The 24,342-nt window shown below is 34.4% G+C and overlaps 1 protein-coding gene and 1 long non-coding RNA gene across 3 annotated transcripts; one reads left to right on the forward strand and one right to left on the reverse strand.

The window, feature by feature from the left end:
- The first annotated feature begins 4,911 nt into the window (after positions 1 to 4,911).
- On the forward strand, positions 4,912 to 12,083 carry LOC107801748 (WAT1-related protein At3g30340-like). Of its 2 annotated transcripts, XR_012706617.1 has the most exons (7): positions 4,912 to 5,182; positions 6,743 to 6,805; positions 6,922 to 7,038; positions 8,318 to 8,702; positions 9,309 to 9,460; positions 9,561 to 11,621; positions 11,815 to 12,083. XR_012706617.1 is itself a non-coding variant. In XM_016625127.2 (6 exons), the coding sequence occupies exons 1-6, from the start codon at positions 5,001 to 5,003 to the stop codon at positions 11,960 to 11,962; spliced, it is 1,047 nt and encodes a 348-aa protein (XP_016480613.1). In that variant the 5' UTR covers positions 4,924 to 5,000; the 3' UTR covers positions 11,963 to 12,083. The 2 variants fall into 2 exon arrangements, 1 of the variants encoding a protein (XP_016480613.1); XM_016625127.2 differs by lacking the exon at positions 9,561 to 11,621 and having other exon boundaries at positions 4,924 to 5,182.
- Positions 12,084 to 13,157: 1,074 nt separating this feature from the next.
- Positions 13,158 to 16,863, reverse strand: LOC107801749 (uncharacterized). Its single transcript, XR_001651701.2, has 4 exons — positions 16,789 to 16,863; positions 15,329 to 15,450; positions 13,565 to 13,851; positions 13,158 to 13,295 (listed from the first exon to the last, which is right to left on the reverse strand). It is a non-coding gene; the product is annotated as an uncharacterized LOC107801749 (long non-coding RNA).
- Between the last annotated feature and the right edge of the window lie 7,479 nt (positions 16,864 to 24,342).

Below are 24,342 nucleotides of genomic sequence, written 5' to 3' on the forward strand. Positions count from 1 at the left end.
ATCGACAAATGATCCAAATGATATTATGAAGGGATCTCCTGAAGAGACCCAAGATCTGATTAGTTATGAGATTCCTGAAGAAATCAATAAACCCGAGGCTCAAATGAGCGAGGAACTTTTAATAAGTTCTACTGGTGATGGGATTAATTTAAATCGATCTGAAATAGTGGTGGATAATATTTTTGCATATAATATTGCACTTAACATTATGCAAGATAGTGAGGATTTTGAACCCCGATCCGTCGAAGAATGTCAACAAAGATCTGATTGGCCAAAATGGCAAGGGGCAATTCAATCAGAATTGAACGCACTTGCTAAAAGAGAGGTCTTTGGACCAGTAGTCCAAACACCTGCTAGTATAAAACCAGTTGGTCATAAATGGGTTTTTGTGCGAAAAAGGAATGAGCAAAATGAAGTTGAAAGATACAAGGCTCGCCTTGTCGCACAAGGATTCTCACAACGACCTGGAGTCGATTATGAAGAAACATATTCACCCGTTATGGATGCCATAACATTTCGATATCTCATCAGTTTAGCCTTACGTGAAAGGCTTGAAATACATATGATGGATGTGGTTACAGCTTATCTGTACGGGTCACTTGATAATGAGATTTACTTGAAAATCTCTGACGGATTTAAAATGCCTGAAGCATATTCAAAATCTCGGGAAATGTACTCAATCAGATTACAAAGATCTTTGTACGGTTTAAAACAATCTGGGCGCATGTAATATAATCGCCTCAGTGAATATTTGTTGAAAGAGGGTTACATAAATGATGTTATTTGTCCATGTATTTTTATAAAGAAAATGACATTAGAATTTGTTATACTTGCTGTTTATGTTGATGACATAAATCTTGTTGGAACTCCAGAAGAGCTCCAAAAGGCAACTGAATATCTTAAGAAAGAATTTGAGATGAAAGATCTTGGAAAGACAAAACTCTGTCTTGGACTGCAAATTGAATATTTAGCAAATGGGATCTTTATGCATCAATCTGCCTATACAGAAAGGGTCTTAAAACGCTTTTACATGGACAAAGCGCACCCATTGAGTATACCAATGGTTGTTCGATCACTTGAAGTGAATAAGGACTCGTTCCGACCTCCAGAAGAGGATGAGGAACTCCTGGGTCCTGAAACACCCTATCTCAGTGCAATTGGTGCACTTATGTATCTTGCTAATGCTACAAGGCCTAACATAGCATTTTCTGTTAATTTACTAGCAAGATATAGCTCTTCTCCTACACGGAGACATTGTAACGGGATTAAGCATATATTGCGATATTTAAAGGGAACTCTTGATATGGGTTTGTTTTATGCTAACAAAGATAGTGCAGATCTTGTTGGTTATGCAGATGCAGGTTATTTATCTGATCCCCATAAAGCTAGATCTCAAACCGGGTACGTGTTTACATGTGGAGGTACTATCATATCATGGCGCTCCACAAAACAATCTATTGTTGCTACTTCTTCAAATCATGCTGAAATAATAGCTATTCATGAAGCAAGTAGGGAATGCGTATGGTTGAGATCAATAATTTATTTTATTCGAGAAAAATGTGGTTTGGAATGTGAGAAAAGACCCACAATTTTATACGAAGACAATGCTGCATGCATAGCCCAATTGAAGGGAGGATTTATAAAAGGAGATAGAACGAAGCACATTTCACCAAAATTATTCTACACACACAATCTTCAGAAAAATGGTGACATTGATGTGCAACAAATCCGTTCAAGTGACAATCCGGCAGATTTATTCACTAAATCTTTGCCAACTTCAATTTTTGAGAAGATGGTATACAAGATTGGAATGCAGAGACTCAAATATTTGAAACAAGGTTTTCATCAGGGGTAGTAAAATATGCGATGTACTCTTTTTTCCTTACTAAGATTTTTTCCCACAGGGTTTTCCTTATAAGGTTTTTAATGAGGCATCTAGAAATGCGTATTACTAAATATGTGTACTCTTTTTCCTTCACTAGGATTTTTTTCACTGGGTTCTTCCTAGTAAGGTTTTAACGAGACACAATATCTTTTAATGAATATCCAAGGGGGAGTGTTATGAAAATAATTATATTGTGGATGTTCATTTATTACTCCGCTATAGATAATCTTCCTAAAGAAGATTATTCATTTAGTACTCTGTTGAAGTTTATCTACAAGCAGCTGATGCAGGCAGGTTGCAAGCAGCTCAATGAAATGATTTGCAACAGCTTCTTATTAAACAGGCAGGTTGCAGGCAGCTCATGCAGACAGCTTACAAGCAGCTAAAGAAAAGCCTTGCAGCTGCTTCCTGAAAAGCCTCGCATCTGCTTCCTTTCTTCTATAAATAGAGAAGTTTTCAGTTCATTATGTACATAAATTTGAAGTTAAATAATATATCAGTTTCTCTCTATACTTGTCTTTACTTTACAGTCTTTATTTTATAACAAATTATAGTTATTGAAGAAACTAATAACCTGGCGGAGAAAATAGAAAGACACAAGTTTTGAGTCAGATGGTTATTTTCCTTAATCCTTTCTCAAGTTCTGTATATGAAAAAGAGTTACTACAATATAAGTGTTTCTCTCCTAGGTTTAGTATAACTCTAATATTCTATAATATTTGTATAACCTGAACCATTACAAACTTGATTTTGACATACGACAAGGAATCTTTTTACCTTAGTTATTCTCCACTGAGATAGACAATACTGTAAACGTTGGATTACTTTATTCTCCATTGAGATAGACAAGAAAGTTCATATGATGACAAAATAAGAAGATAAATAGTTAGCAAGCCAATTTCTTTGTCTATACACATGATATACTTTATGTCCACACACTTAAGCAACTAAAAAATTTCATTTTTCTATGCACCTTACTCTAATATCACATGTCAAACTCAATGAGCAGCATAATTATATGGGCGTAGCTATCGGCAAAGGATATGTATTTGAATTGATAAAAGAAATTAAATTACTTCTAGAAAGACTGATTAATTACATTTTATGAGTGCGACAATTATAAGAGCATATTATAAATGATTCACTAACGTCATATCAAAACAAATTAAATAAATAATACAACTAAAGCAAGAAGATACGCAAGATCTCATAGTTTATTCTCGATTGAAATAGATGTATGTAGTTAAATTTTAAGAGAGAACTCATGCAATGAAGAAAATTTGATAACCCAACAATAGATGCAGCAAAATAAACAAAAACGTGATCCGTCATATAAAGGGAATAGGAGGTTCAACGTGTATGGCTACAAAACTTTAAATTCCTTACAAAACCTTATGTATAGGACACAATATTTCAAAGAATTAGAAGTTTGAAAGGGATTAGAAGTTCTTGCTAATTCGTACAAGGCAAGGGATTTATATAAGTAATATTTTGGTGGATTCTAAATTCCTAAATATTAGGAGTTTTTACATCTTTTAAATAAGGAAGGATATTATTGCCAAATTTTTTAATTAATTTGAAAGTCTTAAATATTAAAAATATTATTAAATGACTATTTTATCTAGTGTGAAATCTATTCTTAAAGGACAAAAAAGACGAACGACATTTCGCTAAGGGTATTCGTGCTTTTAATATGGTAATAGATAATAGATATAGATAGATTAAGGTATTTTTGAGGAAAAGGGAAAGATTAGGACAAGTGTTTTCTTATTCTATTGTTTGACTAAACCATTAACTTAATTTGCATTTGCATGAGCATGGACGCGAGATAATGTAGGCACGTGCCTATTACCACATGTTAAATATTCGTTGATCCTTAATCAGAGGTTTCGGTTCGAATTCTGGAAATGAAAATGCCTTTGCCACGAGCTATTTACCCTCAAAGTGAAATTGTTTAGTACGAAACCGAATTAGTCGGGTCCCAAAGCCAGTACGTATGTGTTAACCCCATCATCTTATCCCTCCCCAGGCCAACCCCACGGGAAAAGACAAGAATAACCATAAAAGAATGAAAAAACAATGGCCAACATATGAAAAGTAGGTAAGATGGATAATACTTCGAGCATTAAGGTTCAAAATTATTCAAAAGTAAATAAATTTGAAAGCTTATAATAGGCCAGTTTAAAAATTTAAACCAACCTCAGAAAGTTTAATATAAACATATTTATGTATGTCAATGCAACGAGAATCTTGAAATAGCTATAATCAAATAGGTAATGTCCTTCAATAACAACTTGACAATGTAAATTCTTTTATATAAGAGTACTGAAATTTCGTGCAACTCCAAACCAATATACTAGGCTTATGCTCAACTTTTAAGATTAGACCGTTTGTTCTTTTCCCACTTCCCAAATATATACTTATATATAGAAGCAGATAAATTACTCTTTATTTTTAATAGTAGGGGGGGGGGATTAGATGCCTAAAATGATGCTTAATTTTCTGTGTATTACTTTTTAAAATGCTCAACTTTTTTGTTTCTAGGCTTTGGTCTAGTGGTAAAAACATAACGTGTGATATGTGAGTTAGGCGTATGTCACGAGTTCGAGCCCTTTCATAGATAAAAACCTGATATTTAAGCAGAGAAAGGTGAAGGAAAAGTCCATTATCCACCAAGTCTCGAACCATACGCTACGCTACTAGTTTTTGAAAATTTCTCGATTATAAAAAAAAGCTCACATTAAAACACTAGGGATTATTGTTCTTCTAAGAGTCAAACTCAATACTAAAATGGAGAATGTAAATATGAAACTAGTGAGCAATTTGTGTGGTCATTATAAGCTAATGAGGAATTGAATAATAGCTAATAAAGTTATATATTCGAACAATCTGTAACATATGGGAATATTCCAATTAAAAAGTAGTAGAAAACAGCTAAACGATATTTGTAAAATTGGACATTTTGCATAAAAATAATAATGACGTGATGGAAAAGAATTGATTTCATATTGCTTTTGCTTCTTGGATGTTTACTATATATGTTATAGCTCATTTATGCATTTAAATGTAGCTAACCAAACAAGAAAAGCTTAAGGATTTCAACAGATTGCTGAAAATGAGTTGCCTTCAGAAATGGAAGACAATATTTGCAATGATTATTGTTGAATTTGGTTTTGCTGCTGTAAATGCACTTTTCAAGAAAGTCCTCAATGGAGGAATGGACCAATTGGTGGCATCAACATATAGGCTTGCAGTTTCTGCTATTTTCTTGGCCCCTTTAGCATGGTTTTTTGAGAGGTACGAGTTTAACTTCTATGTACTAATCGTAATTTAAAAAAAAAATTATATTAGGTTACCTCAAAGACAATTAGATATAAATATTCATAATGAGTTTAATTTTTATACCCTAATATTATAATTTTTACACTATAAGACCACCTTAACAATAATGACAAGTAACTGCCTAAGATATGCGAAACTAGTTACTTTGAAGAATAAGGGAAGTAACAAGTTAAATTACACTGAACGTGTGAATAATTCTAACACTGTCAGTATATATAATTGCTCAAGTAGCGCAAAGTAAGTGGAGCTATTTACCTGAAAAATAAGATAGACAACTTGCTATTAATGTTAAATTATATCGTTAGTCCAAATATTATTTGTGGTCAGAGATGGAGTTAAAAGCCAATATATAGGTTCAGGCATATTCAATAACTTTTGTTCAATTTTATATTTGCATTAAGAAATTCATTAAATATGTACAAAAATTAAATTCAGAACTCCATTACTAACGTATGATATTGCCATCCTGAATTTTAGGACCTCTATTTGCGGTGTTAGTAGATACAAGTTAAATGCTTAGAATATATATTTCCCAAAGCAGCTAGAAGTAGGGGTGTACAAAGAAAACCAACAAATCGCACCAAATCGATAATCCAAGTCAAACCAAGAAAAAAAATCCGACTATGGTTTGATTTGGTGTTAGAAAAAAAAATCCGACTATAATTGGTTTGGTTTGGTTTTAACTAAAAAAAGTCAAACCGAAACCAGACCAAACCAACCCGACATTACATGTATACAAGTTTAAAAATATGTTATACATAAAAATAATAATTATAATATAATTTATAAATATTTTTTAAACTTATTCATAGTTTACTCTTTTAATATATTATTTCAAGCTTGTACTTAGAACTTTTGAATGGTCAAATATGTTTTATATCCAATAAAAATTAGTAACTCAAATAAAACCCAAAGCAAAATCAAATCAATACTAATGCTGACAAAAAAATATTCAATTCAATACTAAGAATGACAATAGTATTGGATATTTATTCTTTTTAGTTTTGCATTGGTTTAGACGGTGAAAATGCATAATTTACTTTTAATATTATTTAGTCATGTAATTAATACTTAGTATTTATTAGTCGTACTTATTTTAACATGACTTAGTACTTTTAGATTATGTTTATTTTTATTATGGCTTATTAATTAGCAATATTTATTTTATGCGATTTGTTGAGTATTTTAGTATAATCATGACTCATCTCACATTATTTTATATTATTTTATTGGATTACACTTATATAGTTTTATCCTACTAGGATCTAAGAAATATTAGAGCACAAATTATAAATTTTATGCTATAAAGATTCTGTCGGAAAAAACCCAAAAAATTCGTGAAAACCGAAAGACTCGAGAAAAATCGCGATTGAAAAATCCGATTTTTGTTAGTTTAGTTCGGTTCATAGATTCAAAAATCCGAAACAATTAGTTTGGTTTAGTAATAGAAAAATCCGAACCAACCCGATTTACGTACACTCCCAGAAAGAATAACATCTTTGCTTTGCCTTGCAGAAAAGTGGCATCAAAATTAACGGCTCGCATTATCTGTTCTCTGTTTATCAGTGCATTGCTGGGGTGAGTTTTTACATATTATTCTATACATAAGAGTTATTTATTCCAATAATTGTAAATATTATGTTCTGCTCTAGTCAATCACAACAAACTCTGATAAATAGCTGTTTTAATTTCAGGGGTACATTCACTCAATATTTCTTCTTACTTGGGCTGGAATACACATCAACAACATTTAGCTGTGCTTTCCTCAATATGGTGCCTGTCATCACTTTCATTTTGGCCTTGCTACTTAGGTAAACATAAATAATCATTTAAATTTCAGTTTATTGTATCAAAGTTATATAACTAATGTTTTGTAGCAAAATGATAAATCAACTATGCCTATATAACACAAAAAAAGTATAGTGTCATGTAGGTAGCGTACACGTCAGCACTCGCCTTATATAGTATTCTGATACCATTTAAAAAATAAAAACCCATTTTCTACTCACTTAAAATAAAATAAGTTTTTTAAGTGGTGTCACGTGGATGTTATATAAGATAGACTTATGAAGTGGCAGCCACCAGCCTAGTATGTTCCGACATTCTTCATTTTCTGTGATAGGCATAGGTTGAGTAATATTTGTTTTTGAAAAAGTTACTTTTACGATTTTAGTAAAATGGTAGTCCGGTGCACAAGGCATCATGCATTCACGAAGGGTCCAGGAAGGGCCGCACCCATGGGCAAATTTAGGAGGCGGAAGGGTGTTCACCTGAACCCTCTTCGTTGGAAAATTACACTGTATATAAGGCAAAATCCAGTTCGTATATCTATATTTTATATTTTGAATCCCCTGCACATTGTCCAAAAGCAAAGCTCAATGGTCAAGGAGGTTCAAAATCTCTGTAAGGTTATTGTTCAGCAATTTCTTTTATGATTTTAGTTTTTTTTTTTTGAATTCCCTTAACAAAAATCCTACCTCCGCTACTGGCCGCACCAGAAGAGGTGTGATGTAAACAGTCTATTCTAATGCAAGCATTAGTGTCTGCTTTCACGACTCGAACTCGTGACCTATTGGTCACACGAAGACTATTTTACCGCTGTTCCAAGACTTCTTTTCATTTTAGCGCAATAAATTAAAGTTGAATGATACTTATTGAGCAGCCGAGATATTGAACAACGAACATTTGAAACAATTTCTTGCCTCACCCTGAGACCGGACCAGGCCGAGTCAGAAAGGCTTCGATGACTCAAGGTTCATGTTAGGGAAAGGAGAGTTAGGGGAAGAGGGGCAGCCCTCGGCCCGATCATCCAATGCTCCAACAGACAGACATGGTTCCTTATAGTCATTTATTTATTTATCTTTTCTATCGTGACAACTTTAGTTCCCCACCTTTTAGCGTTCTGGGCATCATATATGAAATTAATCTGTCGCTTTCAAACTTTGGATCTTTAATTTTAGACAGCAGAAGGAACCATGCCAAGAAGTTAGATTAGTAGCAAAAGAGGAGGCTTGTTTTATCTTATTTTTGCAAGAAAAGTTGTGTCATACACATACTTATGCCTCTTTTTTAACCTATAAATTTTCACAGGCAAGAAAAAATAAAACTAAAAAGCAGGAGTGGAAGAGCAAAGATATTAGGCATTCTATTCTGTCTTGGTGGAGCATTAATACTCACTCTATACAAAGGAATGGCATTGATAAATCCATCAGCAGAATCAGAAGTTGAATCAAGTCACAGAAAAAAGAGTTGGTTTCTTGGTTCAATATTTCTATTTGCAGGTTGTTTTGTGTGGTCTGCTTGGTTTCTAGTACAAGCTAGAATTAGCAAAGATTATCCTTATCAGTACTCAAGCACTGCAATTATGTCATTTTTTGGAGCTTTTCAGTCTGCAATTTTGAGCTTTATCATTACCAGAAATGTATCGAAATGGATACTCAAAGGTGGATTAGAGATCCTAAGTGTCATATTTGGTGTAAGTAACCTCCTTCTCATACTTTTGAATACAATACCTTCTAATGCGTATCTCGTAAATATCAAAAGTGCTTATAAGCCCAAGCAATTATAAGCCAAAATTAGTCAAAAGCAGTAAGTTGGTTATCACAACTTATAATTTTTCAGCTTATAAATATTTTTGGTTTGACCAACTTTTTTTGCAATCCTCGACATACCCTTCACAAACAAAACTCCAACTCCTTTGTTCTATTTTCTCGTTCGCCAATTTTCATGTAAAAATATTCTTAAATTTATATTTATTGTAAACAATTTTAAGGATGCTATTTAAGTCATTTTATCAGAAAAGGTGCTTATTATCACTTTTCACTGTTAATTGCTCATAATTAGTTTCAACACTTCTATCCAAATATGTAACTCCTCATTAATGAAATTAGTTTCAGCACGTGGTGCTTATGATCAACTACTTTGAATCAGCTAAACCAAACAAACTCTCAATATTTTTTCCTATCTAATAATTTTAATTTCTTATTCTAAATTCCATTTGATTGCAATGATATATACTTCAAGAAAGTGGAAGTTACAATTTTGAATACAAAATAATGAAAGTATATGTGAATGTATGCAGGGAATGGTGGGATCAGGTTTGTGCTATGTTGTAATGTCATGGTGTGTAAAGCAAAAGGGTGCAGTTTTTACATCAGCATTCAGTCCCCTCATTCAAATTTTTGCTGCTGTCTTTGACATTTCCATACTTCATGCTCAAATTCACTTGGGAAGGTCAGATCTTATTCTTTGTTATAATACCATATTTTGTTAAAAATATAATATTAAAGATGGACATAAAGACAATAATTTGGTAAAATGTACATGTTTTCAGGGGTGGATGCATAGCATATATGACGAGTTCATCCAAATAACATAGCTATTCAAATCTTATATATAAATTAAAGACTCGTTGATAAGTACAAATAATAAAGGGAAATTTTCATAATTACTGATGAAATCAAAAATTATTTCACAATCTACAACTATTAGTTAAATAACATATTCTACAACATAAACATGATAAATGTATAAAAGTTATACCCTCAAATACGGTTGATTTCTTAAATATTAGGAAACTGTTTCTGAAAGTATCCCTTAATAATGCAATCTCCAACTAAAAACAAACACCCAAAAATAAGGGATTATCTTTATTTAGGTAACAGAAAGGAAATCAATATAACATGCAATCAATTATTTTCTAAACAATCTCCTTTTGCTTCGCTGCCTTTTCAAGCTATCATTCCACTTATTCAAATCCAATATCTCATTCTCCTTCGATTGATAGGGTATGTTTTTCTTCTTTTTTTCATTCTTAAAAGTGTAACTTCCATTCTTTTAATACAAAAGTGTGGTATCAATGGCATATTGGCTTTCACCAAATTCTCCGTTTCAACAACAAAAAAAAAGTTTCTCTGATCTATTTTCTTTGTAAGTAACTTAGCTAATAACTAATATTATCTCAAATATATATACACACAAACACAGTATTTATGTACATTTTTATATTTGGAATAATATATGGAGTAACTGATATTATGTATATTATATACATATAGTATACTTAATATATATCATCAATATATGTTTTACATTTGAAGTAATATATCATATATCATATAATCTACTTACATATGTGTAGTATACATAATATATATCATTTATATTAGCACTAATATATAACATTTATTCTTTATATTCGTATATTCATATACCAAATATATAGGAATTTTTACACAAATAGTATATATTTATATATTATTAGTATACTATATCTATGTGTATATATAAATATATTATATGTATGTATAATATACTATGCATAAATATGGTGGTAAAGTAAAGAAGAATTAACCCAAATAGCCGTCCATTTAATCTTTTAAACTAAAAAAAGCCGGTGAAGGTATAATATGTATATAATCTATGTATTATATATGTATAACTGTGTATAATCAATGTATAATCTATGTATACTGACTAGAAAAAGTAAACATTAAATCTGGCCGTCTATTTGTGTAACAATCCCTAAAGTAAAATCATTCATTGAAAGATAATTTGATGCTATAACGAAAAGAAAATGGAGAGTTGAAGAATAAAGTTATATGCATTCTTCCGCCAACGAACTTAAATGAATGTAACATAGAAAAATTAAGTCCTAACATGAAAACAGTTGAAATCACCACTATATGAAGAAAATGGAAAATCAAGTTTAAATCTACAAGTTTGAACTGAGTTTGATATTGCTCACACGAATGAAGGCCTCATCGGCAACCTCGAAAACAAACCTTGTCGGCAGCAATACCATGTCGGTGTTAATTGCGTTCTAGTATGAGGAGAAATTGAAGATGAGACAGAAAATTTGATAAATTTGAAGTAAAAGAAATTACTAATTCTATATTAAGTGGAGATATTTTTAGGAAAATCTTAGATAATTATGCATTTAAGATTCTCATAAGTGTAATCACAATCCTTTTTTTCAGAATTTAAAGTGAGATATTTAAGGAATATAAAAAGGTATATAATCTAATTAAGAGGTTAAAAGATTGTATTAAATTGTATATAATGTAATTATTTTAAAATAGTTGTAACTCTTATAAATAACTTTTCAAAATGTTGTATTCCGGGTAAATTAAATTTGTAAGCCGAATCGATCAAATAGGCTGCGGTAGAATTCCAAACTCAAATCCGTAAACTTCAACCCTGCAAGTTTTATATGCCTTTTTTGATATTCAAAAGATGAAAAGAGTCTTAATATGTTACCATAATGCAAAATAAGAAGACATACCTTCAAAACTAAAAGTGAAAAGAAATGAATATTTTCCCAAAAGTTGGTCCATATCCTCCTGCAGTGGCCAGAGAGACAGGATTTTCATCGAGATGTAAAAAAATAAAAAAGGTAAACACATGAAGAAAGTCAATGTCATTCAATATTTAATATATATACATACAAAAAATATTGACTTTATATATGCGGTGTAATTTTTTGGCCGAATGCTCTTCTCATGTTTCAGGAACAAACTTTAAGCTTTCAAGATTTCTCAACCTATTTATTATTGTTACTTAACTATTCTATTTGTTTCCTTTAACAGCATATTGGGATCCATTTTGGTTATTATTGGCTTGTATTTTCTTCTGTGGGGTAAAAGCAAAGAAGCCGAGATTTACAAGAATCCTCCAGCAACAGAAAAGAATGGACAGTCTGCACTACCAATTACTGCAAGTCCAACTCATATTTAAAACTAATGTCATTTTTCCTTTCTTTACCAGGGCAACTACTTCTAATGTATCCAGGACTAACTATATAATTAACATGTAATAAGTGCGTTCGAAAATGAATCAGTAACTAACTCTTAAAATACTTCAAACATTTCTAAATTTACATTCTGCAGATTTTATTCACATGCTGAAATAACAACTATCATATCAAACATCATTTGTCCTCAAGCATAGTATCATATCATCTCTGGTGCATGATAGGAAATAAGAATGTGCTTCGGGACGAAATGAAACTGCAGTTAACCAAAAGATCAAGGTTAAGTGTACCAACAGATATGAAAATTTTGAATGAGCAGGAATGATGATGCAAACAAAATATATACCTTGATACTGAGATAATAGCAAAGTCAGATTATACATATGCTTTATATACAAACTAATGATCAGTTGATCCAACTTGAAGCCAAAGAACTCGTGTCTAGCTGAATGCATTTGAAGATGCATATTTCAACTCTAGCATAAGGATTTACCTTTAATTATATGAGCTTATAGAGATCTTTGTAGTAAAAAATTTAAAATAACAAATTTTGATTCAACAGAACGTATGATGGAGAATCAAGAAGCATGATATGCTTGACACCTCCTAGCACAGTAGTGAACAGCTTTAGTTAACACCTTAGAAAAGCCATGCCAAACGATAGGCTACCAAATCTGTGTCATTCAACAAAGTAATAAGAAAAAGAGAATGCACTAAAATCAAGTCATCTGAGTCAATGGTAAAATTCAGCCTATACCACTTTCATGAGCCTTATGTGGAAAAGAGGAAAAAACAACCAAACATTGTATAACTTATGCTAGCTTCTATGTGGAGATTATTTTTTCTCCTTCTTTTAATCAAACAATGCATAAAATTATCCTAGTTTTAATACATGAATAATTCCTCTCTAACCGGCTACCAAACGACCCCTTAGTTCATAAGTGCTACCAGATTTTAATTAAACTCAAACCAAGCCTTTTCATTTAATTCTTTCCATGTCCCTGCTATGGCAATGAAGCCAATAAAATTAAGAACATGAGATACAAATGATTTGAGGTTGTACACATACTCTTTCATGTTTCTCAAATAATTTTTTACGTAAAGGAGAAATTCTAGCTCCAACGTCGGACTGCATGTAAAAGTTCAAATTTGAAAAAAATGCTTAGTTAGATTAGAAGATGGAAGAATGCGTGTTAAAGCATAATGCAAATACAATTAAGACTTAGCATTATAATGGTGACATTGGGATCCTTTGGCACGAACATCTCTTTCCCAGTAGATATGACTATCTTATCCTCAGCTGCAGCTTGAAGTCACCTGAAAATATTGAACATTTGAAGTTAAACAAATGTACAGGTCCAAGCACATTTCATAGATTAGGAACAGCCCCTTTAATTCAATCTACGCTGGAAAACTCAGATAAATTAGATAAATAATAACATTGTCTAAAGAACTAGAAACATAACGGTCAGTGAAAAATGGTAGATAGTTTGTAAACACGGAGTTCATGTAATCACGGTGTGTACACACTCACACACAAGGCACATATATAAGGAAAAAACAAATAATAAACTTGATAGTCTAACCTGTTTTTGAAGTAGAACAAGAGTCTCCAGTAATAACATTACACTGAGTTACAGATGTTGACTCGACAGGATTGACCCAATTTGTATTTGCAATAAGACTGATTAGTGGTTGCCTCTCTTTTTTGACGCGGCGTTGCAACAAAAGTGCGTTTTTTCAGCTATAGCGCGTTTGGTATTGTTATCATGAGCTTCTGTAGTTAAGCAACGATGTTTTCTTTTTTCCTTAGGATCCATTGATGAAGAAATTTAACTTTCAAAAGTGTCAGCACTCCAAATAGCTTGCCAACCTACATTAAAATGATCACTCTTTTTTATCAGATGGAAACAAATACAAAAGACAGAATACAGTAATACTAAATACCTGCCAAACGTTTTTAGCAGGTGCTATCATTGGTCATATATTATTTTCTACAAATATTTTGAAGCAAGCAAAATATAAAACTTATATGATAGATACGTGACAGCAAAATATAAAGAGCTACGACATGGAATTTCAATTTTTCACCAATAAGAACTAAGGAAATACTTAAAAGGTAAATACTGATCAAAGTAAAAAAATCCATAAGCTTTTTTATTAGAAGCAAAAAACCCATAAGCTTTTGACAGTAAGAAATTTGCAGAGATGATATAGCAAGGCGAATGGAGATCAAGTTATATATAATTTCACATGGAGATTAATTACTTCGACACAAAAGACCCACAAGGCGAAGCGAAAAAGGAAGAAACTAACTGAAATTATACTGTCTTCTGTTGGCTAGCCCAGCTTTGGGAACATCATATTTAAAATGAGTTTTGATAAGGCTAGTTAACTGGGTATAAGAGCTCCGTAAACTTAAGCTAATAAGCTATTACCCGTTTTTCATTTTATAAGACCAGATTTCCTTCAACCAAAAAAGCTTTTAAGCTGCCTAAAAAGAAATGCACACAGGTAGGTTTTCACAAATCATTTGGGAGGATCAGACATTTTAACTCAATATTCTAACAACTAAATTTCAGTAAATTAAAGAAGTTCAAAAACAAAAATATTCAAACACGTCTAAAATCAGACACTAATTGTCTGGGGTGGGAGAACGAAAGGAAAAGAGAAAACCTCTGCTGACCAAGTTGTAACCTATAGGTGTGCTCCGTTTTCCCAGTAAACCCGTTCTCCTTTGTGTCCTCGGGTCTATTTATACAAAAAAGAGTGCGTTTCGAAATCACGAAACACAGGTGGACTTGGAAAGATACTACCAGCAAAGGCAGTGGCAGAGCTATTTATTGGGAAGGGAATCAACTAAATCCGCTTTGTTGAAAAATTATGGTATGTGAACAAGAGTAAAATAACTTTTTGTCTATTTAAATATTGTTGATTCCCCTTGGCAAGTGGTAATTGTTTGCATTCTACCATTTTCCGAATCTCATGATAGCATTTTTGGCTCTGCCACTGAGTTAAGTAACAACAATATGGACTAAACTACAGAAGATTTTCAAGCACTGATTTCACATCTTTTTAGTCCAGGCAGTGAGAGATTCTCACATCATGAGGAAACAATATCTAAATATATGTAATTAATTCAAAATTGGCTACTGTTCACAGCTTTAGTATGATAATCTTCTGTTAACAGCTGTCATAATTAATTCACAAGTTCATTTTCATACCTTGACTTCATGAAAATAAGTTTTTCGTCACGCATGCTAGTAAAAGAAACCCTTAAAATTTCAAACTATAAGGCCCAATGTAAACGTTGCACCGTCTTTAGTTTTAAATGTCATAAAAGTACACACCTGAGCTCCTGAATTTGAGCTTGAGCAAGCCACCATCTTCTTCTGTTCCTGACTTTGTCATTGGCTGAATAATTCAACTTTAATGCTTTGCTACAGTTCATGTTGTATTGCAACTTTAGGTTCTGAAAACACCGATTGATACAATGAGTTATTCGCCATTGTATTGTAATACTCATCCTGAACTCAATTTAGTATCGATACACAGAACCATAACTATCAAACGTTCAGAAGAATCTCATCATTTAATCAACTACATCGATATTAACCTTCTTTTCTGTCATGTGAAGTGTAGCCATCTAACTATACAACAACTTAATAGAATTTAAAATAGAGACACATTTTTGGATAAAAGAGCAACCTTTTTCTTCAACTATATATGTGCGTGTGTATGTGTATGTTTATCATGTACAGCTCTTTGTATCAAATCAAATTTTACATTTGTTTTAGTAGCTATCCAACTGTTTTAACATCATTTTAAATTATATATGGACACAGAACATTAATGGATACCAGTAACTAAACCAAATACAATATAATTTCCTGCAACCATGAGATTAAAGGTATCAGTGTTGAAGCCTTCTAAATTCTTGATTCAGAATGATATTTGAGCAACATCGTATCTTCATGGACTCTCCTGTCTAACAAGGATTACTTCACAGGTTAATAAAGGATGCGAGAAACTATACCAAATGAAAAGTAATTTTCATTCCATCGCGAAAGCAACACATAATCATGAGCAAAGAAACCTAACAGAAAATTAAAGTCCAGATTCACCTCTTGCAAACATATCATCAAGCATCTTGGGTGCAAAGGCGGATCCAGAAACTCTATGTATTCAACCTTTAAGGTTCTTGCTACTTAACTCATTATATTCTTAAAGTTATGAGTTCATATACATAATTTATTACAATTTTAGTGATTTTTTGCGTATACATTTGTATTCCGTATCGAAAATTATGAGTTCAATTGAACCCTTGTTACATACACCCCTGCTTGGGTGCATAGTCCGCTCCAAATTAGTAATTGATAATAACGAAAAAAATCTTCAAATTGACACAAGTAATGTATAAATCAGGAACAATTACTTACATGCATGTAAAAAATCTAGCAAGATATTATTAAAAAAGAATAGGGAACCAACATGCATATACATACGATTACAAATATAGAAATTGCAATAACAAAAAAAAAGATTACACAAAACAACTCTGAAAACAGAGAACTCACACCACACAAAATGGACAAACTCTAAAAAAGTGAGGAATAAAAATATACATGCACTACACAACACTCATACGGCCAAGCACAAATACAGTCAAAACCAAAAAAAGGGCAAAAAGAAAAGAGGAAGAAGAGCTACTACAATGGTGAAACAGGGAGGAACATAAAATAAAAAGAAATCAAAAGATTAAAATTAATAAAAGTAAAGAAAAAGGAAATAGAGAAGAAGAAGAACCCACCGTAGAAAGAGAAAACAGAGAATAGCTAATTTAAGACTGACGTGGGTCTGTCCACATAACAGTGAAACTGTCAAATGGCACGACTTGCAAGTTAGGCTTTTTACCTACGCTGCAATGACGAAAATGCCCTTCTCTGATTAATTTACTGTAGTATAAAGTTCACATGCAACTGAAGTTCAATCCGAAGCACCAGAAAATGTTAATGATAATTCCAAAAGTGACCATCTTGTTTTGATGTTCCTGAAAGATTTGGGAATTGAAGATCATTGGTATTTTTTTTCCTAGTAAAAAAAAATAAGTCTTTGCTAGTTTCAATAAAATATAACTCCCTCCGTTTCAATTAAGATGAAATAGTTTGACTAAGTGTAGAGTTTAAGAAAAAAAAAATACTTTTGAAACTTGCGATCTTAAAAGCTCAAGGGATAAAAGTTTTGTGGGGCCATGACATTTGTGTGGTTATAAAAACTTCTTATTAAGCGTAAAATGAGTAAAATGAAGAGTTTAAAGTTGAATTATTTCCAAATTTAAAAATGTGTAATTTATTTTGGAACAGACAAAAAAAAAATACCTTATCTAATTTTAAACGGAGCGAGTAAGATTTTCTGGTGCAAACTTTTTAAGAAAATTGTTGCTGTGCCCTCTCCCACTAATTAATTAAATAAAAACGTGCTCTGACAATATAATTCAACCTGATATAAGAGCAGGTAGATATCTTGAGTTTGAGTAACGAAAAGAACTTCCACTTGCTTGGCTTGGCCAGTAAAAAATGAGCCAACCAAAAGCAGTTGCCAACAGTACTATGATTTGGATTAGATTTACTTAGTGTAGCATTTGCCTACTCTCCAGGAGTTTCTAGTTTAGTGCGAGTCTTTTGCAACTAAGAGTGACATCAATAAAGTAGATGAAAGACTTAGAAAATCACATTTAAAATCTTATGATAGAGCCATGAATAAAGAAAGAAGTTTAGTGCCAACCTTTCATTTTTATGTAATACAAATATATAGGATACAGAAGATTAGCAGTGTCAAGAACCAAAAAAGGCTGTTGTCAAGCTTGAAATAGTAAATCTTAACATATTCAGAATTACACAAAAAAAAAAACGTTGATCCTTCTGTATACTAGTGAGTGTTAGTTTTAGTGTACGTATGAATTACTAAAGAACTTGGTTCTTTATCGTGTTGCTTAAACATGAAGTAAAATAAACAATAAAGTAAATACCGCGATTTTTACGTGAAAATTCTCCCGGCTCAAAAGGCGAAAAAATCACGACCTACTGTGCAGAATTTTCAGCTTCAACTCCACGAGTACAATGAGCCAAAATGTATCAATTACAAGACTGTAATTCAATACTCTCCAGTACTCCAACTACGACTATTTGATTTACAAGTTACTCTAACTTGTAAAGCTAACACTCATTCCAACTCACTAATTGTTTGTGACACTTTGATTACAATGTAATTTCCTAAAACACATTCACTAGACTAACTCAAGAAGAACAAAATACTGATATTCGACTAGAGTGAACAAAATGTAGTTCTTTAATTGATGTGTGAAAGGATAATCTCAGAAGTCCAAAATAGATAGTATATAAACGCCTGAACTTCAAGATCTTCTAGGAGTCCTATGCATAGTCAGCTTCTCGTTTGATAGGACTTCTACTTTTCCAAGGACTCCACAAGTTTTGGGACTCTTGTCTCTCACTGGTTTATTTGTATCTTCTTGGGCAACAACCCTTATCACATGTAGCAGCCTTCTTCCATCAAAATCAAACCTAGGTAACTTTGAAATAAAGATACTGTCTTGCACAGACGTACAATCATCAACCAGAGGAGCTGGTCCTTTACCCCGAGGAGTTGGTTCTTAGAACAGTTAAGCAGCTACGTTGGGGACTTGGTTCTTCGAACATTGCATCTAAACAAACTTTGTTAATCATCAAAATCTCAATACTCAACAAATTTTCCCTTTTGGATTATGACAAACTTTGTACACACTAGAACCAGGTAATCACAACAAGTACCATAGACAAACATATTCACAACACCCAATATCCCCAACCTTATCTTCCCCCTTTTGGCATCATCGAAAAAAAGAAGAAGATGTTAAAAATATTAAGCATAGTTAATGTAAGATTCAAGGCCATACAGGCTACAACACAAGATCAAGAATTATCAAGGCAAACAGACTAGGCTGATGATCCAATATAGTATGAATGATTAAAACAGTATAAGAGAAGTCATTTAGTAGTGCCAAAATAAGCCTAGGACCTTGTCTTAAACCATTAGAACAAAATAAACTAAACATACTGCAACATACTCAGACTAGAACAGAAAAATAAAAAAGATTAAAGCATCACTAGGATAGCAAAATAAACGAAGGACACTGGGAATGAACAGGTTCATGGGTGAGAGGTAGAGGGAGTCGATGCTTTCACAAGAGTGGCAATCTGTTGGGCATGAGCTTCCATATCTCTTCTAAGCTCTTCCCTAAGCTGCCTGGTTTACTTTCTCAGCTCATCATTGTCTTCACGAAGCTTGGCATTCTCTTTAATAACTACCTCCAACCTCTTACTAAGCTCTACTTCCCTGCTCCTTCCAGGTAGATAGTAGATCCTGTTGATCCCCTAGCCTTGATCTCCTCATAGCCACACTGCTTGAGGATAACAATATCCAAAATATCATTGTGATTTCCATACTTAATCTCAGGCAAGGCAATGTTGAGCTTGTCAAACAACTCAGTCAATATGAAGCCAAAAGGCATAGCATGCTTAGGCTTGGAAGTGTCTGCAGCTCTTGCCATATGCTGAATAATCAGACTAGGAAAATTGATAGGTTTACCAGTGTCAAGCAGTTCCATTACAGCCATATCCAACAGAGTAGCTTCATGCCTTCTCTCAGACCTCTGTAGAATGCAGGAACTTACAAAGTGAAACAACAGCTTGTGGAAGGGGGTCATATCAGTCTTGTATACCTTCTAGGAGCATCCAGTTCAAACTTTTGGGAGAATTTCCTTATGACCACAATTCCTGTGTCAACATCATTGTCTATGGCGTGTCACTTTTTCTTCAGGAAATTGTCAAATCTTAAAGAGGAAATATTCAGAAGCATCCCCAACTCCTCAGCATCAAACTCCCTTTTAAACCCCCTTACCTTACTTTTGACCACCTTTCCATCAAATTGGAAGTTTGCGTAGAACTCCACTACAACAGGAACACATACAGGAGGGAAGGCTTTGGCAAACATGTGTTTCCATCCCTATAGCTCAAGTTTTTCAACCAGTTGAGCCATCCTTTTTTCATCAGTTATTGCAAGAATCTTTCCATTAAGCATTTTTCTGTTCCTAAACTTTGTGAGTCTATCAACCACAGCTGGCACATTCTTTATATTTGTTCCTCTACTGGCCCTTGCAGATGGGGTAGCAATATTTGTAGCTTTGGCAACCTTTCTCTTTTGTGTAGCAAACTTTTCTAGCAAAGCAGACTCAGACTCATCTTCTCCATCCAACTCAACCACATGTTCCACAACTGAAACTTGCTTCCTTGGCTTCTTGGTACCTCTGTACTCCTTAATGATTTGTTCATCAATAACCTTTCTTTTACTCCTTGTAAGAGGAGTCCTGGCAGGAGGAGCCATTTCTTTTCTTGTTGGACTGCAGACTTTGTTGCTTTCACAGGAGTTTTCCTGGGTTTCTTCCCTACCTCAGTCAAGGGCAAGTCATCTTCATCACTACTGACTTCCTCATCTCCAGTGAAAGGAGTTAACAAGGCCCCAGGTTCTTCAGTCCTTTTCTCTCCACTTGCTTCTTCTAAAAGGACTATGACAGTGTTCCCATTGGTCATAGAGCCTTCAGATTCCTCACACATATTCTCATTCTCTTCCTCACATTCTTTATCATCTCCTTCACTCTCACTTGCCTTTTCTTGATCCTCGCATTCACTCTCAGAATTACCTTCTTCTTCACTATTCTTTTCTTCTCCTACAGAATCATCCACTTGTTCACCTATCCTATTTCTATCTCACTCTCATTCTCTTTACCAGAATCTCCCTCATTCTCACTCTTTTCCTATTTATTAGCTATTTTTTGAGTAGTATGTTCCTCAAGACTGCCCACAACTTCTACTTCTTTTTTACCCCCATTATCATCCTCATCCTCTGTCCAACTGAATGAAAGACCATCAGATGCCTCCTTTTGCACTGGTTCTTTACTCCCTTTCCATCAACCACATGCACCACAGTAGTGGTATGTAACTCTTTCTCCTAAGTTCATGCACTCTTTTCTATAGTGAGTTCCTCTACTTGTGGTTGGAAGAGTGTCTAAAGGTGCAGCATCTATAGCGGATACCAGAACATCTAATTTTGAAGGAGGGAGTTGTACCTAACTTGTAGTGACTGACACTAATTCCCCCTAAACCATAGCTTCCTTGACCACCCTGTCTACTTGAGCAGTAGCATCAGACACTACCTTGACACTCTTAATAGGTTTTCTTGGAGTAGCCTTGATCTTGGTTGACTTAGAGGTATTTTTCGAAGTAGGCATGGATGCGTGGGTGGTTGGTTTTGGAAGTGAAGTTTCAATGGAGGTGGGGATGGTGAGCTGTAATGACCCAACTGGTCGTTTCGAGCATTTGCACTTCGCTCAGTAGTTTGAGGGCATAAGTAGCTCAGTATGATGTATTATGACTTGTATGAATTGTCAATTTTGGTTTTCAGGTTATTCGGAATCGATTTGAAAGAATGAGTTTCATGATTGAAGCTTTAAGTTGGAAGAGGTGATTAAGTTTGACTTTTGTGAATTTGACCCTGGAACGGAGTTTTGATAGTTCCGTTAGGTCTGGATGGTGATTTTGGACTCGGGCATCTGCTCGAATTTTCATTTGGATATTTCTAGAAGCATTCGGCACTAATTGGCGAAAGTTGGAAATTTGAAGGCTTGGAAAGTTCATAAGTTTGACTGGGAGTTGACTTGATGATATCGTGTTCGGATTGTGGTTCCGGGAATTAGAATAGCTTTGTTATTCCATTTGGGACTTTTGTTCAAAATTTGAGTTAATTCCAGGTTGATTCGATATGTTTCGGCGTGAGTTTTGGAAGTTGAAAGTTCATTTAAGTTTGAATTACGGTGCGATTCGTTGTTTCAATGTTGTTATGCGGGATTTGGAGCCTCAAGTAGGTCAGCATTATGTTATAGTACTTGTTTGTATATTCAGACGGGGTCCCGAGTAGCTCGGAGGAGTTTCGAACGAGGTTCGGATTGTTTGGATCAATTTTGTTAGGTTGGTTTTTGAACAGTCCTAGTGTGATCGCACCTGCGGAATGTTTGGCGCAGGTGCGACATCGCACAAGTGAGGCAGTGGCCACTGAAGCAACATGACAGGACCATGGCAGTGTTGCAGGTGCGAGGTTATTTTTCGCACCTGCACGATCACAGATGCGGTGCTGGGAACGCAGAGGCGATGGCAGCGCAAAAGCGCATTTTTGATTCGCACCTGCCTGATCGCAGAAGCGGACTTTGAGCCGCAGGTACGAGGGCAGGCTACCAGTGGTCATTCGCAGGAGCGAAACTTTTGGCCTAAAAGCGACGCCGCAAAAATGACTAAGTGGGTCGCAGGTGCGACGATACCTGGGCAGAAGCTATATATCTAGGGCTTAGCTATTTTATTCACATTTTGAGATGGGGAGCTTGGATTTGAGCGATTTTGGAGGCGATTTTCATCACAAGGATTGGGGTAAGTATTTTATACTCGGTTTTGATTATATTTCGCGATTCTATCTTTGTTTTTGGCAATTGGATTATGAATTTTAAAGAGAAATTGGGGGTTTTAGCCTAAAGTTTTATAGAGTGAGTTTTTGAGTTTTGAAGATCGATTTGGAGTCGTAATTGGGTGGAACTAGTATGGTTGGACTCGTAATTGAATTGGTTATCAGATTTTATAAGTTTCGCCGAATTTTGAGGCGCGGGACCGGGTTGGACTTTTGGGTTGATTTTGGGCTTTTGATTAAAGATTCGACCTTTATCGTTTGGGTTTGTTTCCTTTTGCATTATTTGATGTATTTGAGTTGCTTTTGGCTAGTTTCGAGCCGTTTGGAGGTTGGTACGCGCGGGATGGCATTTTTGGAGCATTGCTTGGCTTGCTCGGTATTGGTTTTGGCTTGTTCGAGGTAAGTAACACTTCTAAACATGGAGCTGAGGGTATAAACCCTGCTTATACATGTTATGTGAGTTGTTTGGAGGTGACGCACATGCTAGGTGACGTGCGTGTAGGTGTGCACCGTAGAAATTGAGACTTGGTCGATTTCCGTAGAGCTGTGTAGTCAATTGACTTGTATTTTTCATTTATTTTTCATGTGTTAGAGAAACTGAGCTGTGACTCATGTTAGAAATCATGCTTAGGCAAATGCTGGTATTATTAGGACCCACTGAGGTCATTTCTACTGTCGAATTATATGTTTAAATTGTATTTTCATACTCAGTCATATTCATTCATTGCATATCACATTTCAGTCTAGGGGCAGGGGTCAGGTAGCTAAAGGTAGAGGTCAGACTATTAGAGGTCGAGGCTAGCCAGCTAGGGCCTGTCCTAGAGATGTAGTTCAGAGTGGTGGGGCCCAGCACCGATTTTATGCTTTCCCAGCTAGGCCTGAGGCCGAGTCATTCGACGCCATGATTAAAGGTATTGTTCCAGTTTGCCATAGAGATGCCTCAGTTCTATTTGATATGGGATCTACTTATTCCTATGTGTCTTCCTACTTTGCTTCATATTTGGTTGTGCCTCGTGATTCTTTGAGTGCTTCTGTGTACGTGTCCATATCGGTATGAGATTCTATCATTGTAAATCGCATCTATCGTTCGTGTGTGGTTACTATTGGAGTCTTGAGACTAGCGTAGATCTTCTACTTCTAGATATGGTAAATTTTCATGTTATCTTGGGTATAGATTGGTTGTCACCTTATCATGCTATATTGGATTGTCACACCAAGACGATGACCTTAGCCATGCCGGGGTTTCCTCGATTAGAGTAGAAAGGGACTCACGGCCACTCTAGCAGCACGGTTATCTTTTATGTGAAAGCTTGGCGTATGGTCGAGAAGGGGTGTCTAGCTTATTTGGCTTATATTCGTGATCCCAATGCGGATGTTCCTCCTATGGATTCAGTCGTAGTTGTTCGTGAGTTTCAAGATGTATTTCCTACAAATTTTCCTGGGATGTCACTTGATAGAGATATTGACTTCTGTATTGATTTGGCTCCGGGCACCCAACCCATTTCTATTCACCATACCGTATGGCCTCGCCGGAGTTAAAGGAATTGAAAGAGCAGTTACAAGACTTGCTTGATCAGGGATTCATTAAACCTAGCGTCTCGCCCTAGGGTGTACCGGTGTTATATGTAAAGAAGAAAGATGGTTCAATGCAGATGTGTATAGATTATCGACAGTTGAACAAGGCTACTATCAAGAAAAAGTATCTGTTGCCAAGAATTGATGATTATTTGATCAGCTTCAGGGTGCCAAGGTGTTTTCAAAGAGCGATTTGAGGTCTGCTTACCATCAGTTGAAGATT

This window comes from Nicotiana tabacum, chromosome 24, assembly GCF_000715075.1.
Source record: "Nicotiana tabacum cultivar K326 chromosome 24, ASM71507v2, whole genome shotgun sequence".
In the NCBI taxonomy this organism is placed as follows: Eukaryota; Viridiplantae; Streptophyta; class Magnoliopsida; order Solanales; family Solanaceae; genus Nicotiana; species Nicotiana tabacum.

Bases quoted from the DNA above. Each gene is read 5' to 3' on its own strand.
- LOC107801748 (XM_016625127.2), top strand. From the start codon at position 5,001: ATGAGTTGCCTTCAGAAATGGAAGACAATATTTGCAATGATTATTGTT. The intron at 7,039-8,317 runs GTAAACATAAAT...AAATTTTCACAG, and splicing joins ATTTTGGCCTTGCTACTTAG to GCAAGAAAAAATAAAACTAA. The intron at 8,703-9,308 runs GTAAGTAACCTC...GAATGTATGCAG, and splicing joins TCCTAAGTGTCATATTTGGT to GGAATGGTGGGATCAGGTTT.